This window comes from Equus przewalskii, chromosome X (genome assembly GCF_037783145.1).
Source record: "Equus przewalskii isolate Varuska chromosome X, EquPr2, whole genome shotgun sequence".
NCBI lineage: Eukaryota > Metazoa > Chordata > Mammalia > Perissodactyla > Equidae > Equus > Equus przewalskii.
The window spans coordinates 9,861,281-9,878,840 of record NC_091863.1 but is presented as its reverse complement, the minus strand read 5'-3'; the positions used below and the strand labels follow the sequence as shown (position 1 = coordinate 9,878,840).

The 17,560-nt window shown below is 43.4% G+C and overlaps 1 protein-coding gene across 5 annotated transcripts in view; it reads right to left on the bottom strand.

Annotated features, from left to right (window-relative positions):
* EGFL6 (EGF like domain multiple 6) overlaps positions 1–7,874 on the bottom strand; it is a 94,433-nt gene extending 86,559 nt beyond the window's left edge. For 3 of the 5 annotated variants that reach the window (XM_070603698.1, XM_070603699.1, XM_070603696.1), the window contains exon 1: positions 7,572–7,797. In XM_070603698.1, coding sequence (XP_070459799.1) covers positions 7,572–7,609 — 38 coding nt within the window. In that variant the 5' untranslated portion in view covers positions 7,610–7,797. Of the gene's footprint in view, positions 1–7,571 lie in introns of all 5 variants that reach the window. The other 2 variants (XM_070603693.1, XM_070603692.1) reach the window with 2 other exon arrangements.
* Positions 7,875–17,560: the final 9,686 nt, after the last annotated feature.

Genomic DNA, 17,560 nt, shown 5'->3' with positions numbered 1-17,560 from the left:
GGGGAAAAATGGAACTGTGGGAGAGACAGGGAATTGTGAGAGAGAATGGTGTGGGGGAGGAAGACACTTCCTCTACCCACTCTAGGTTTTTCTGGCTGGTCTATGAATTAAACTGACATGAGACAGAATAACAGGAGAAAACCAAACAAAGCTTCATAACACGTAGACATGGGAGAAACCCAGGAAAGCTGAGCAACTCACCAGAATGGCCAAAGCTGCCACCTTAAATACTATCTTCAGCTAAAGACAAAGGAGGATGAGGGGGTGGTAGTTTGGGGCTTCAAAGGGGAGAATGGCAATTCACATGGAAATAGAAAAGCAAATGTTTGGTAGACAGAACTGTGGTGAGAATGGTCTCAGCAAGGACCTTCACGGTCTACCAATACCCAGAGTTATCTGGTGATGGCCTGTCCTGGGGACAGGACTTTTATCTTCAATTCTTTCAGGCAGTTGGGGGGAAGGTTAAAGTTTCTTTCAGAATCTTTTGTTCTTAAAAATAATCAAGGCAAAGAGACACATTTTTGGGGTGGCCAATTCTGATCCCCTAAAATGGGGAATTGTGAGGGAGACAGGAATTGTAAAAGAATATGAAGAATTGTGGAAGAGGTAGACAATATGGGGGAGACTGGGAATTGTGTAAAAGCAAGGAGTTGTGGAAGAAATAGAGAATTGTGGGGAAAATTGAATTGTGGGAGAGAATTGAGTTGTGAGAGAGAATGGAATGGTGGAAGAAATGGGGGATTGTGGGAAGTATCAGAATTGTGAAAGAGAATGGGGAATTGTGGGAAAGACAGGAATTTTAAAATAATGTGAAGAATTGTGGGAGAGAGAGAATACGGGAGAGATTGGGAATTGTGGGAAAGGCAAGGAATTGAGGGAGAGAGAGGGAATTGTGGGAGAGAATGAAGAACTGTGAGAGAGACAAGGAATTGTGGCAGTTGGGAGAAATACAAAAGCAGCATTGATAAAGATGAGGAACTTATTTTACCATGACCAATCGTGAATTCAGTTTGCAACTCTGAGAGAGCTGCTGATTTTAACTCTGCTAAACTCTCGGGTCTGACGGCAGCAGTTCCTATTACATTACCATGGATTGGCAACCTCCTAGGCACTGCCTCGTCCATTCCAAGGTCTAGGATTATTATTCCAGACCCTCTCCAACCTCCTCTCCTCCCAGGGCTTGCGCTGCCTCAGTCAGAAAGCCAGACACAGTGGGTTAGTGCTCTCAGCTTTGCTAGACCTGAGACTTACCCTTCAGAGCCCGAAATGAGGTCTGACTTAGACCCCTGCAAGACACTCATTTTTCAAGTCATTTTCTGTTGTCAGTCCAGAAAGAAAAGGAACAGAGAGTGACATTTTCCCTCTTTCGTATGTAGTTTCCATTAAATGCTAGAAAGTCTGCTCATTCATCAGGAAATGACCCATTTATCACTTTCACGAATAAATGTAAGGAGAATGATCGTTTCAGTATAGAAGTGTTATAAATATAAATCATTGGCTTTGGAATGAAAAAAAAATCTTTGCTTGCCTCTGGCCAAGGGCTTCGTCTTGCTGCTTTTAGACATCGGTGGTTTCCTAAGTGTTTATAATTCTAACCAGGGAGAGCTCCTGGATGTAACTCAGGACTTTTCCACTTCTTGGGCTATAATACTTTCCATATGTTGGTGTAGAAATGTTGTACTTCTGTCAGCAGCCTTTTTTCCCTTAAAAAGCCATCACCTTTAAAAAATATTAGGGATATTTTACTTTTTTAAGTTCGAAGAACACTGTAATGTTACAGATGGTTACTCTCTCTTTGAGGTACTTTTGTGTCTACACACACACACACACACACACATATATGGACTTTTTAAAGACTTTGTTATCTTTAACTGAATGCTGACCATCATCGGAAACAAGAGTGGTTAAATTAATTCCTCTTCCCAGGGGCAAATGAGTGAAGGCAAAGTGAGAATTCGATTCCACATTATCGTAAAAAGCCGGGCGCTGGAGGAGAGAAATGGTTGTCAGTCAAGTTAGAGGTGAGTGAGTCACCGTCCAGCTTTGATGGCAACAAGCCAAGCACAGGACTCAATCAACACTGTAAAGCTCAATGTCCAAATCAACCAAGGAGAATCACATTTTCATTGTTTGGCTGCTTATTATGAGTCAATCCACTTTTCGATGTTGTTTAAAAACTTTTAGGGAAAATGGTAATACTTCCTCAGTACAAAGGAATTCAAAAGATGCAAAAGCATGTAAGGAAAAAGTTGGCCTCCCCCTTGCCAGTCCTCTAGTCATTCAGTATCCTCTCCTGGAGATAAGATTGTCACCACTTCCTACATAGAGATGATTCGTTTTCAAAATAAACATGAGTCTTGAGCTCAAACTGTTTTTCACTGATATTATTCAGTATTTGATGTAGTAAAATTCGATTCCAACCAAATCATTTGCAATGAACTGAACTGAGACATGACCTGGATTTGTGTCGCCCCACAATGAGCACAAAGTAGTAAGTCAGTGGGCACCTTTCAATGTGAGACCACCGAGTTGGCGACTTCTACGCCAGGGAAAACTTTTTGGGTCAGTTTCAATCTATAAGTTGCTCTCCTGCAACTTTAACCTTTTGCAACAACTTCAGTGCAACTTAGGCAAAGCCCAGATGTCCTGAAATTCTACAGTACAGAGAGAGACAAAAGATGTGCTGAGCCAACAGAGACGGACCAGCATTTTCCAGGCTATATTAAAGGAGAGATGTCATTTCCTGGAACTTCTTAACTGTGCTCTAACAACTAGGGACTAAATCTTAAAAACACAGTCAACAAACGCTATACACTCCATGAACAGAAATCACAGAAGAAGAGACTAAGACTTATTGTAATTGGGGCAGACAGAGCACCTGGATATAAGAAAGTAACCATCCTGATGAGGCTGGCATGAAATGTCCAACACTGTGGGGGCATGAGACAGGAGGGAAGGCCCAAGGTCCACAATCAGGCCCACAAACAGAGGCAAGAATCTTGATAGGGTCATGGGTTAGTACTGGTCCTTGTGAACATTCACCACGATGTTAAATGTTCCAGGATTTTACTAGGGGAAATCCCCTGGGAGAAAATGTGGAGGACACTGGGGAGGGCTGGAGTGTCATCAGACCCCACCGCAAGTCTGACCCTGAGCGAAGGAGAGCGGGAAGGCAGGTTGGTGGAAGCATCCTAGACTGCGGCGCAGACTAAGGAGGGTTCGAAAGCTGCTGGGAAGTCTTGGAGCCTAAGTCCACTATTAAAGACAAATCGTGGCTCCCAGCAACAGGCTGCCTCAGTGTCCGACTGCACCCTGTCATTGGCAGGGAGCGCGGCATGGGCTGGGGGGCCTCAGCACAAACACTGTGATGGATTTCCCAGCACAACTGCTGGGGCCCTCGGTCACCTACGCTCCTACAGTTAAAGGTCTGCAAGGAGATATACTCTTATGGCCGTCATAGATATTTCTCTCAGGCCTTCCTGTTTATGAATCAACCATTTCCATCTGAGGCTGACTTGGCAGCTGATGTCCTCAGCAGTCCATCTCCAGCCTCGTCCTGATCAATCTCTACTGACTAAAGCTAACAATTTAGAAAGCTGTATATAGTTCGCTTCTGTGGGTTTAATTATTTTGACTAACTTTTCTGTTGTCATTAAGACATCTTCAGTAAAACAACCCTTTCAATTATTGTTAAAGAGAATTGGACTGGTGAACTTTGGCAGTTGGAATCAAGTTTCTGGTATTCAGAAGAGGCAGATGAAGTTAACAAATGCTCTGTACAACCTGGGTCCTGAGAAGGCCTGAATTTTGGGGTGTGTAAGCATTGCCTAAGCCCCTGCAGGGCAGAAGGCCATGGCCGGAATATGACGGAGCAGTAGCACGCTGATGAGGGGGTAGTAAAAGCAGACTCCTGGCTGGGGCTGAAAACGTGTATTAGGAAAAGGAGCAGACCCCAGTGGCGAGAGAAAATTCCCCAACTGTGCCAACTTGTTCTCCGTCTGCCCTTAACAAGGGCTGGTGTGATCGAACCACAGGGCTTCAGTAAAACCCCTTTGAGCAGAGGATTAGGAATCTGTCTGCACATACCGGGGCTTGAGTTTCTCTCCTGTTTCATGATTTGTTATAGTTTATATGAGAAGCTGAGATTGGGAAACTCAGCACATCCGTGGGAATGGAACACAATGCCTGCCCGTGAAATTCAACCCAGAGAGATATGGGCGGTTTCTGCAGCGTGGTGTGCCGGCTTAACCCACTCGGCTCCCCTCGTATCTGTGGGGGTGAAACTCAGAACCCAGTTAGCGAAGCCCCTGGGAACACTTCTAATCTCTCAGTGCTTCCATCCAAGTGTCAATAAACACTGCCCAAGATGTCTTTCTACACCCAGAGCCATTTTGGAAGAATTCTAAACTGTAGCAAGAGAAGAAGTTTCTGGAATTTGTGGTCTACTTATCCATTTAAAATTTATCTAAATTTTTGTATTTGTTTACATTTTTAACTTATTTTGGGATAGATAAAATTCAAAACTATAAAAGGACATGCCATGAAAAATATGCCATTCCTTGTCTCTCCAATGACAATACTGAACTCTACCTGAGCCATGTGCTCCTGGAGAACAGCAGAAGTTGAGAAATGCCCCTATGCTTACCTCCAAGAACCAGCTGTCCCCATGGGACTTTGATTAAACTTGTGACTAACCCTCTTGTTTACCTAACACAAGGCTAGACACAAACTGTCCAAATCCCCATTTTTCTTTGCCTTAAAAATGATTCGTTGAAACTGTTTTGTCCCCACTGATCAGTCGGAGCAGAATGCTTGTTAACCAAAGTTGGTTGAAGCTCCTCTCCTTCCCCTCGATGTTGGAACTTTGGCCCCCCCAGCCCAAGCCAGCAGACAGTCCTCCTAAGGACAGGCTGGCCTCAGGGGACACCATTCTCTGAGCGACTGTCCCATGGTGCCACTGCGTTCATCCCACTTCCTCACCCCAGTTCTTTCTCTCCTTGCTTACTCCTCCCTATGAAAGAAAACCTGTTTTGCCTAACGGTGGAGAGCTTGCAGATGGAAGCTGGGCGAGTTCTCCCTATCCCAATGGTCTCTCGCACCCCCATGCAATAATCCTTTCAAATAAAGTCTAATTACTAGGTCTGGATTTGCTTTTCATTCGACACTAGTCTCCCAATTCTCCTCCCTGGAGGCAGCCACTGTTCCCAGTTTCTTACACATCTTTACTAGACAGTCTGTATTTATAAAAACATGTTTGTAAATATTTTCATCATGTCTACCTTCTTTATTTCCATGGAGCAGTGTAGTTTCCAGATTATTCCCTGTTAGCATACATGGATGACCTTACTGTGTTTAAAGTCTGTGGAGTCTTCGATGGCATTTTACGGATGCACCATCATTTACTCAAACAGTCCCCTAATGGTGGCACTTAGGTTGTTGCACAAACTTAATGCAATGAATTTTGCATCTTTTGTCATTTTGCACTTGTGTGAGTACGTTCACAAGAGAAACACCTAGCTGGGGAATTCTGGCTCAGGCACATGGGTATTTTGAAGTTTGGTAGATAGTGCTGGGTTGTTGACCTAAGAAGCCAGGCCACACCACAGACCAATGAAATCACAATCTCTGGGGCAGGGGGGAAACCAAGTCATTTCAGGATTTTTCAAAGCTGCCCAGGTGATTACAATGTGCAGACAAGGCAATTACCTTAGAAATTGGCAGTTATACATGATCTGTTCTATTATTATCTACCTCTTTTTAAAAGTGAAAATATAGGGGGAAAATGATTATTTAAGAGTTCCAACTGACAAATAAAAATGGCAAGCAATAGGATATATTGGAGTATACGAGGAAGCCATTTGGTATAAACCTAATTCGGCCTGACTTTGTTTTTTCCAAAAGGGCCTGACTGTGGCTGTTGTGCACGCACTGCATATCTGCTTAGACATTTCCTATGGCTAGAACAAAGGCCCTTGAGATAAAGGTGCAACTTCCCCCAACATTGGCATTTCCTTAGGGATAAGCATCTTTCCTTAGGCTAGGAACTGATTGCTGCACTCACCTTTGACCACCCAGCTCACCTGTGACCACTCAGCTGGAGACAACAGACTGCCACCCTGCTGTGTTCACCGAGACAGCAGACCTGCCTGCTGTTTCCATCAATCGCTGTGCCGACAGAGCAGTCTTGCGACTATTGTAAAAGGGACATTTCAATCCTATGTGAAACATCCTCTCTGGGGGTACATAACCACTCTGTGCACCCCACTTCTTCGGTGCCCTTTCTTCCTTAGGGAAGAAAGGCCCCGGGTTATAATCCTCAGATTTAAGCTCAGAATAAACTCACCCAAATTTTCATTTATAGATTGGTTATGGATTATTTTCGTCGACACAATGAACCTTCTGCCTTTTAAAATTTCTCTAAGTTGGGGTAAATAGAGTAGACTTGTTTGGTACCATTTAATGTTGGGGGGACAAACGGGGTCGCTTTGGCCCACCCACCCTTTGGCAGTCTGTATGAAAACTTGCGTTTAACCCTACCTACGTTTGTCTTATTCATCCCATTTCTTAACCATCCAAAGATTTCCCCCTGCGGGGACGAGTCCTGTGCTTCTCCACTTTGTTTCCTTTGTCTCACTCCGATCAATAGTCTTTTATTCATTTTATTTCTTAATAACCTTTAAAAATTTTCCACCTTGGGAAGAGTCCCTGACTCTCCCCTGGGCCCCTTCCTATTCTCTTGTTAATTCACCTAATGTTTTTATTAGCATCTGTAGGACCCCCGAGGGGAAGCTGAGACAGCAAATTCAAGAAAGCTTCCTGAACTGTTTTTCGGTTTTGCAGCAATAAGGTTATATGACGTGCTCCTGTGAAAGGGGCCCCCTTAACCACAGCATTTCCCATGACCTGGGTAACAGGCATGCTCAGTGGGCGAATATCCTGGTCAGCATAAAGCCAGTCCCACGTGGCTTGCATAGGAAGCAGATTAGCTGCTTTATCTGCGGTGTTTCACCCGGCATTCATAGGGGAAGACAGTCTCCCTTCTCAGGGTAAACAGGCCTTACAGAGGCTTTTATCCAGTCCACCAGGCTGGCTTGTCCCTCAGGACTAACCTCCCGTGTGTCTGGATCACATATAGCCATCTGTGATTGTTCCACAGTGAGCTGTGTGTCCGGTATCAACCCAAACATGCTCTTCCACTCTGCAGCATTCAGAACCAGACACTCCTCCTAAACCAGTCACTGCCACAATCCATCTTAGCACAGCTTCAAGATGCTGGTGATACCGACGCACAAAAGCAAGCATTCCTTCACACTATACCCAGGCTCTCAATAGTTTCTTGGTTTTGCCTTCCCCCTACATTCACTACCTTCTTGGTGACTAGAGGTCTTAGAGGTATTTTCTGTAGTCCCTGCATAATTTTTCCCTTGGGGGGTGGCTTTTGAGGCTAGTGGCCAAAGCTCAATCTCACTGAAATTTGAGCTTGGTCTGGCATCAAGATCTGAACCAGCATGCTCTTTTAATTTCATGTTAGCTATTACAGATAGCAATAACCAAGGGATTGAAAATTTTACCTTTGTCTTATCACTGTAGTTTGTATTTCCTTATGCATCCAGTGAACCAACTCCTCAGGAGTGAGATCCGTCTCTGAATTCCACTGCTAACTTTCACCTTTATAATTCAGGAACAGCCAGGTGGACAAGATGCACAGGGCAAGGTATGTGGGAAGGGTTTGGAGCTTCCCTGCCTTCTCCAGGTGCCACCGTTCCCGACTCTCCACGTGTTCACCAACCCGGAAGCTCTCCAACCAGTCCTGTTGGATCTTTATGGAGCCTTCATTGCATAGGCATGATTCATTAAATCATCGGCCATTGGCCAGAGGTCAGGGGGGTGGGATTAAAAGTTCCAACCCTCCAATCACATGATTGGTTCCCCTGGCAACCACCCCCATTCTTAGGTGCTTTCCAAAAGTCACCTCGTTAACATAACAAAGACACCTTTGTTATTGCTCTCAGCCCTTAAGAAACTCCAAGAGTTTTAGGAGCTGTATGCCAGGAATGGCACCAAAGACTATTAAATATATATTTCTTATTATAAATTACAATATCACACTCAGGCAGAAGCTTTTTAAAAAGACAGCCTAAATCCTATTGCTACTATCCTAGAAACTTTAAATGGTTCCCCATCCTCTTCTGCAAGGTTGAGTTCTTTATAAATCGTCAGATTCCTGGACCCAATGCCTTGGGCTACAGAAGAACCTCTGGGGTGAAGTCATGAGCGGCCAGCAGAGTGCCTGACATATTCTAAGGCCTCTACATATATTTGTTGAATGAATGAATGGATGGATCACACATTTATATGATTTAGCTGGGCTGCTATTGGAATCACCTTGTGGTGATTTTTTAAACAATACTGGCGCTCAAGGTTCCCACTGGACCAATTAAATCAGAATACCTGGGGGTGGGGGCTGGCCATCTCTGGTGATCAATTCTTTAACAGAGCTGAGTACCATTTTATCCTACCTTATCCGCCAGCGCAAACTCACCTGTGAGCTGCGTTTCCACACCCTTCTTTGGTATGAACTGATTTGTCTTTCACTTTCATTTAATTTTGCTACTCTTGTAGATTTGTTCACCTCCCTTTCTCCCTCTAGATCTGTGCTGTCCAATATGGTAGCTACTGGCCACACACGGCAATTAAAATTTAAAATAAAACAAAAAATTTAGTTCATCAGTTGCACCAGCTATGCTTCAAATGCTCAAACGCAAATGGCTATTTACATTAAAATGAAGTTAACTGTTGCGCCGGCCAGGTTGCGCAGTGGTTAAGTTCACACATTCTGCTTTGGTAGCCTGGGGGTCGCCGGTTCGGATTCTGGGTGTGCATATGGCACCACTTGACAAGCCATGCTGTGGTAGGCATCCCACATATAAAGTGGGCACGGATGTTAGCTCAGGTTCAGTCTCCCTCAGCAAAAAGAGGAGGATTGGCAGCAGTTAGCTCAGGGCTAATCTTCCTCAGAAAAAAATAAATGCAGGTCTTTCCAAGCTTAGGTTTCTTTACTTGAAAAATCAGTGGTCCATCCTGCAATAAAGAACCTTCAAAAAAAATGAAATTAATTAAAATAAAATAAAATTCCATTCCTTAGTCTCACACTTTTAGTGTTTAATAATCACATGTAGATAGCAATTACCATATTAGACAAAACGGACCAAATGAGGGCTAATGGTGATGAGGATCCAGGCTGCCCCAGGGAGAGAAGCCCAGGGTGTCCTGCGATACACGCCGATCTTTATCACCCTCTGGGAAACACAGGAGGTCCTGACCTGATCCGATCTGATTCTTATCTAAAGTTATAGGACCACCCAATAACCAGACCCCACCTACACTGATACCATTTTAACGACTTTTTTACGTAACCTTCCCTTTGTCTTGTAAAGAGATAACTCACATACCTATGCCTTAACTTTAGCCCTACCCTTAACCCATGTTTGCAGCTCTTTACTGCCCATGGGTCCTGTCCCCATGCTACTCCATGCTGTTCTCTGAATAAAAGAGCACTACTTCCAGGCCTTGAGAGTCCACGAAACCTTTCTTTCGATGCCTCGGGTCACCAAGCCCACGTCAATGGGCTGGAGGGAGCGTGTATAGCATGTAATGACTGTATAGTCTGACAAGGTAGAGTACAACTATTTTTTACAATAGAGGAGAATGGGGAGAGCATTTATCATTTTTTTAATGTTTCAACAATCATATTGGTGGTAGTATTAGGACTGTTATTGTGAGACCATTTGATGTGGGATATGAGATAAAACAAATGATTAAGTTTGAGATAGCCTAATTATCTCCTATGTCTTTCAGAACCAGGGCGTTTGGTGTGGAAGAAAGGAGTTATAAATGTAACAGAGAAGTACTTAAGCAAATGCTCTGTATTCTTACATGTGAATTGGAAGTGTAGGGAGCCAGAATTGGCCACCTCAAAACGTGTCTCTTTGGCTTGATTATTTTTAAGAACACAAGACTCTGAAAGAGACTTTGACCTTCCCCCTAACTGCCTAAAAGAATTTAAGATAGAAGGCCTGTTGCAGGAAGGAGCTAATACCATAAGATAACATTGTCGATAGCCAGCCCAGCTAACACTTTAACATTTCCATCCCCATGTAAATTCCCTGCCTCCTCTTCGAAGCCCCCAACCACTACCCCAACATCCTCCTTTGTCTTTAGCTGAAGATGGTATTTAAGGTGGCAGTTATGGCCATTCTGGTGAGTTACTCAGGTTTCCTGAGTTTCTCCCTGTATACATGTTATTAAACTTTGTTTGATTTTCTCCTGTGATTCTGTCTCATGTCAATTTAATTCTTAAGCCAGCCAGAAGGACCCAGAGGGTAGAGGAATTGTCTTCCTCCCCTACAGCAGTGTCATTACGAGCTCCTGAGATTTCATGTGTGTGTGCATGTGTGTGTACTCCCCTTCTGACCCCCAGCCTTGGACCACTGAAATGGTCTAGAAACAATGACTGACTCAGTAGTGGTAAGCATGCCCAGTGGCCAGACTGGTCTTGAAATGTAATTTCTCACTAAAAGAAACCCCAGGGCTTCTTGGAGAAATGACTGATTCCAAGTCCAGGCCAGGAAACCTACTAGATGAGCCTGTGGTGTAAGTGCCTGGCACTAAGCTTTTGATTGCTGAGGCATCCATTTTGAAGACATCCATCTTGAATAAGCATATTGCCAGCCGTATGGCACAGCTACTAGCAAACCAAGCAGATAGGGAACCAGGCCACCCCCACCCATGAAGTTCCCCTTTTAGAAAGTCTTGGGTAACCTAGATAACTGACCACTTGAGTGACCCCATCTCTCCCTTCCACTCCCTCATTCCCTCTCTTGTGCTTTAAATTCACCAATAAAGAGTAAACCCTGGATCCCCCTCCCTTGGCCCCTAATAGAGGCAGAACCCCAGGTCCGCTCTTCCTCCCTCTCTTCCTACCTGCAAGCTTGCTGTGTGGCCATCAGGTGTGCTGTGTACCCTCCAGGACCTGTAAGTAATAAATCTTGTTACTCAAAGTGCCCTGGAGGTTTTTGCTAAGGTGCATTCTGAGGTCATAATAAGGACTGCAAGGGCCAGTCCAGCCACAACATTGACTCCCATCAGGGAAATGTCTGTGGGGGCTGCCACAAGTAGTCCGGGCCCAGTGAGTGCCTCAGGAATTCTTAGCAAATAGCATCACGGTTAATAGGCTGAGACCAACAACAGAGCCCGAAACATTTTATAATACGAGATAGCAAGGACACTCTCAGAGGCAACTAAGATCATGTCAAAAGACTCAAGAACCAACGTGATGAAGCTCCACTGATCAAATATGGTACAATTTGAGCTTTAATAATGCTAATAATTGCAATGGATTGAAATCCATCAAATATGTTGAAATCTATGAGTTCATAATAATATTTAGAACACAGCTGCTGCTGCTGATAATTGGTCACCTTTACAGGAACTGATTTGTTATCTTTAAAATTGATAAATAAAAGAAATGAATCAAAGATTTATCCTGCCTTTTCTCTATGAACTATACCACCTGGTAACAAATAGTAAATGAGTGGAACTCTCTTTCTATAAAGGAGATTTTAAAAGTAATAAATGAAAAAGAAAGGATAAAGTTAGAAAATCACCATTTTGCAACCCCCAGTGAATCCATTTATAGAGGTATTAAGTGTCAATGACTGGTAACATCATCAAACAAGAGACAACCAGACATTATGAGCCTCCAGATAGGAAAACACATCACCACCCTGTGGTCTTACCAAAGGGATCTGACATGAGTCTGACAAGTCTCAGGATCCAGATGCTGAATTGCAGGAAACACAGAGGACAGAGGAACACATTGAACTGCACCAAGAGTATTGTGTTAGTTATCTACTGCTGCATAACAAATGACTCCAAAACTTTGTGGCTTAAAACAGCAATTCACACTTACATCCTCACAGTTTCTGTGGGTCAGGAATTCAGGAGTGGCTTAGTAGGGTGGTTCTGGATCAGAGTCTCACATGAGGTCACAGTCAAGATGTTAGCTGGGGCTGGAGTCATCTGAAGGCTGGACTGGGGCTGGAGCAGCTGTTTCCAAGGTGGTTCACTCTTGTAGCTGGCAAGTTCATGCTGGCTGTTGGTGCGAGGCCTGAGCTCCTCCTCACACAGGCCTCTCCTGGGCTGCTGGAGTGTCCTCATGATGTGGTGGCTGACTTTTCCTGCTGAGCAATCCAAGAGAGAAAAACAGAAACAACACAATGTCTTTGATGATAAAGCCTCAGAAGCCACACTATCATTTTGGCTGTTTTCTGTTGGTCACATGGACTAACCCTGATACCATGTTGGAGGGGATTACATCAGTGTATGAACAGCAGGAGGTGAGGATCATTGGCAGCCATCTTGAAAGCTGAAAACCACAAGTATGCTGTCAGCAGACTCCACACTGTGAGAACACCGCTGTTCAAATAGTCTAGCTTCTTCATCAGATAAATTGTAAGCAAAAGAAAGGAATGGGCAGGGAAACTATAGATAGAAAGAGACTTAAAAAAGATATCAAATTTAAAAGTATGGGCAAGACTATATACCGTATCTAGGTACTTGTATCTGGGTAATAAAACTAATAAAAATGGCAAAGAAGTGGTTACTAGAAAAGCCAAAATGATAGTTACTTATGGGGAGAGCAAGGGAAGGGACTGGGTTTGAGACTGGAGACATGAAACGGGCTTTTGGGGTGGCTAGATTTTTAGGCATCTTGACCTGGTGATGGTCACAAGGGTGCTTGACTTAGAATATTTCACTAAGGCATGTATTTACTTTATGTGATTCCTTGTATCTATGTTTTATTTTATAATGAAAATACTTTTTATGTTCATCAGTGATATCGGAAAAATACTTTTTAAAAAGCTAGAAATCCTGACCCTGAGGTACAGTGTTAAATGCTCCTAAGAATATTTATTGGATTTTGTGTAGAAATTCCAGTCCTTTGAAGACTATAAATTAGGAGGCCAGAACGTAGATCTTTTTTATGATATTTTTCAAAAGTACGAAATGAAATGAAATATAAGCATGCCAAAATATTTACAACACTTCTACTGTCTTTTCTCCCACTACTCTTCAAGGTAGTAAAAATAAGGAATTTCAAATGACTTCTTATGAACCATATAATCAAAATACTCTCTCTTTCCTCAAAACCAGGTTATTGTCTTTGAAATGGGAATAGGAAATTGAATGTGATGGAATGTCCTTCCACTCACCTTTCATGAAAGGAATTTTTACTGCACGTAGCACCAGCATCCCAGGCCTGCCTTTTGAATGAAAGAATGAAATCTGTCTTTTCCTCCTCTGTCAGTAAGCTTTAACTATCCCAAATCTTAACGGAGAATCTCCCAGTAAAAGATGTAGGCGCTCATATTTCCTTATAAAGGCCTAGAGTAAGAAAAAAGAAAACACACCATCCTAATCCCAAGTGATTTCTCAGCTGTGCAGCTAAAACAGAACATCAAATCAAATCAAATAAACACTCATCGATTTTCTTCAGTGAAAACTGTTTTACAATGGAAATCAGGGTTATTTTTACTGGTGAGTGGCTGAGTGAATTGTCCCCATGGGGCTTTGAGTTTCCCACAAGCTGTTATAAGTTGGCTGTCACTCATTTTTGGTGGAGAGAAACCAGTGCCTGGTCATCTTGCCTTCAACCAATCCCCCAGCTGGCTGAATCCCCTGGTGCGCTTATCTCCTGGTTACGCGCCACTCTTGTTTCCAGGAACAACGGTTTAAAACCTAGGGAGCAAGCAGGGAAAAAGAGCCCTAATGAAAGTATCTCTGGGACACTTAGGGGCTGGGCCAGAGTTTAAGGTAGAAGAAATTTCTGGAGCTTTTTCACGTATCTGTTAGGAGAGATCCAAGCTTGTATTGCCTCCATGACAACCTGAGGGCTTTGCTCTCTTTTTTCTTTCCTTTTCTTCTTCTCCTCCTCATCATCCTCCTTCTATATTTTAGAAATAAAATTTTGTTATTTTGATCAGTTCAGGAATCTCGGGGCCTGTCAAATTACCCAGACCAGGTGGGTAGTTTCTCTATCTGTATTGTCTGATAAGAGTGAATGTCATTCATATTATCATTATTATTGTGTATGAATTCAATTCAAATCAATTCAGAAAACAGAATATTTTATGTGTCAGATTTTTAGGCTTCAAATATACAACATCAATATATCTTTCCATCCATCAGTGGCATTTTGAGCAGGGCTTAGATGTATAGAAGCAGATTCTCAAGTCACAAGGCACCTGAAAGGTCAAGGATCTGAAGAAACAGATGGAATCTGGATTCTGACCAATAGAATATTCTACCTGTGTCCAGAGCTACATGGGGAGGCAGAGGAGAGGGCAGCCTGTTAGGAATGCCTCTTTGTTGGTTTCTTCTACTGTAATCAGTGGCCACCTCTGCCATGTTGGGCTGAGCTAAGTGTTAAATCCATCATGGGACTGGAATGACCAAGGAGTGGCACTCCAGATGTATTCACTGGGAATAATATTTGAAATTCACTATTTTCGAAAAATTTCCTTGAAACAAGTATTTAGGGAAGCTCACGCCAACAGTACATGGTCCATCCATTGCTCTAGATTAGCACTCCTCAAAGGAGTGTTGCATTGGAAGCGTCTGGTAAGGGAGTTAAGAATACACACAAATGGGGGCTGGCCCCGTGGCCGAGTGGTTAAGTTCGCGCGCTCCGCTGCAGGCGTCTCAGTGTTTCGTTGGTTCGAATCCTGGGCGCGGACATGGCACTGCTCATCAGACCACGCTGAGGCAGCGTCCCACATACCACAACTAGAAGAACCCACAACGAAGAATATACAACTGTGTACCGGGGGGCTTTGGGGAGAAAAAGGAAATAATAAAATCTTTAAAAAAAAAAGAATACACACAAATGGCTCCATCTGAGAGACACTGATTCTCAGGTCTAGGGTCAGGTCTCGGCAGTTCATAGAGTGAGCACCCTAGGAGGTTCTCATGCCCACGTCTGGTTACCCTCTCACCACGGCCTCCATTCTCTATGATGTTCCTTCCTTAACGCATGGGAGGGATTTACTGCAGGCTCATTGTTAATAAACTGGGGACAAACATCCTAGAGTCCTATCAAATCTTGAGGGAGGAGGACAAAGTTCCTCAGTTGATCCCAACAGGCTTCCTCATTTCCCTACTTATGCCAAGAATCACAGCTCTACAATTTATCCTTGGATTAAACAATCCATCAGAAAGCTATTTAACCACACAAAAATATTTTGATCCCCAAGCCCTTTGTCTATGAATTGACTTTTGAAACTCGGAGTTGCTTTCCATTGGCCTTACTAGAACAAATATATAAAACTCATCTATTTGTTACGGGGTCACTGATGAGGTCCTTGGTCACTTTTGTGCAGTCTTCTTTGCTAGGACTGGGGGAGAACAGAACTTCTCCCTAAGAATTAGTTTATACTTTATTGACGCTGGATCATGTAGTGGCCTATGTTTCTCTCTTTGTCTTGGCTGCTTGAAAGCTCACAACCAAATATGTGGCCACAGCATGGATGTTGAGCAGCTCACTTTATTTTCTTTTGCCCAATTTCTTCGCTTACTTCCTTTTTTAAATTATTTTTATTTTTTAAAGATTTTTTTTCCTTTTTTCCCCTAAAGTACCCCGGTACATAGTTGTGTATTTTCAGTTGTGGGTCCTGTTAGTTGTGGCATGTGGGACGCTGCCCCAGCATGGCCCGATGAGCGGTGCCATGTCCGTGCCCAGGACTCGAACCGGCGAAACCCTGGACCGCCGAAGCAGAGCGGGCGAACTCAACCACTCAGCCATGTGGCCGGCCCCTTCGCTTACTTTTTAATTTAACCTTATCTGTTATGTTTAAACATTGTTCCAATTGATACATTTAAAGTACACTTGTAACAATCCATACATTTGACACAATATATAGGAAGTATACATATAAGAATCGATATATTTACAATGATTGATAAATTGGTAGCAATTGATAAGTTTAAAAAGTATGTAATGCTTTATATTTGTCTTAAATCTGTTCTTGAAAGATAACCTGGTATAAAAAAACAAACAAAAACCAGATAGATCCTATTGCTTTCTAGCTGTACTGATGAAATACTCTGTAATTTACAAACAATATGGCTGACTGTTGGGGGAAGTGAAGTCCAATATGTGTTCACTTTAGTCAGTGGCTTTTCCAAATGGCTTTTCCAAGTCTAGGGCTTCCCAAAAGGGGATCATGTGGGGAAACTGAGGCATCTTAATACCTTTTAAGTACAGAGTAACTCAGGTCTGTCTGCTCAGCCACATCCAAACTGATGATCCTTTCTAGATTTCCAGGGTTCTCACCAATGTCTGATTCATCATTGTCTCTAGTGGTCTTCTTGGTATTAATGAGGAGCCCAGAAACAAACAAAGAACTTTCAATTTTTGTTTACACACACAAACACGCATACATGCATATAAATGCACATATATATGTTATACAAACTGTATTTTAAGAAAGATAACATTTTCAAGGGAGCCATCCCTCTTTATCAATCCTCTATTCCTTCTTCTTACACCTATTTCCTGACTATGATGATATATATTTTACATCGGACATGCATTTTCTTTAAAACTAAGAGAATGGGGGCCAGCCCGGTGGCGCAGCGGTTAAGTGCACACGTTCTGCTTCAGTGGCCTGGGGTTCGCTGGTTCGGATCCCGGGTGTGGACATGGCACCGCTTGGCATGCTATGCTGTGGTAGACATCCCACATATAAAGCAGAGGAAGATGGGCACGGATGTCAGCTCAGGGCCAGTCTTCCTCAGCAAAAAGAGGAGGATTGGTGGCAGTTAGCTCAGGGCTAATCTTCCTCAAAAAACAAGCAAACAAACCAACCAAAGCAAAACAAAATAATAAGAGAATGGCCATTCTATGAATATCTGCTTTGAATCTGGACTTATTTTCTTCTCCATCCTGGTGAGATCCTTTAAATATACTATAAAATGGGGCCCCAATTTCCTCAGCCTATAAAATATCCCGAGGTGTTCAAAGCTGCCTTCAAAATGCCGCAAACCACACCATCTGAGACCAGTCCCAGAGGAACGGTCCAGGCCTCACATATGGGGAAGCCATTAAAACCTCATCCCAGAGATGTTCGGTTTTCCTTCACTCGGGCAATCCTGCTCTCATTTGTGTGAAATGTGTCCTGGTGGGAAAAGCACGTGCAAGGCTGGTGGGGGGTTGCTGAGACCCTGGGAGCAGGCAGCAAGGGCGGCGGGGGTGGGAGTGGGGCCGGCTGGAAATAACGGAACTTGAAAGTGATGAGCTTGCACTTGACAGGGTCGTCTGCTTCATTGTTCCTAGTCCTCTTCCATTTCATTCAGAGAACTGGCCGTGATAGGCAAGGTGCCCTCAGAGGGTTTGGAAAATGACCAGGAAGAAGGCTCTTGGGGCATATGGAGTTAAAAGAGCACAAATAGCACTTTCCTGCAGTCTTAGATGCACGCTGTAAGGAGATGCAATGATGGA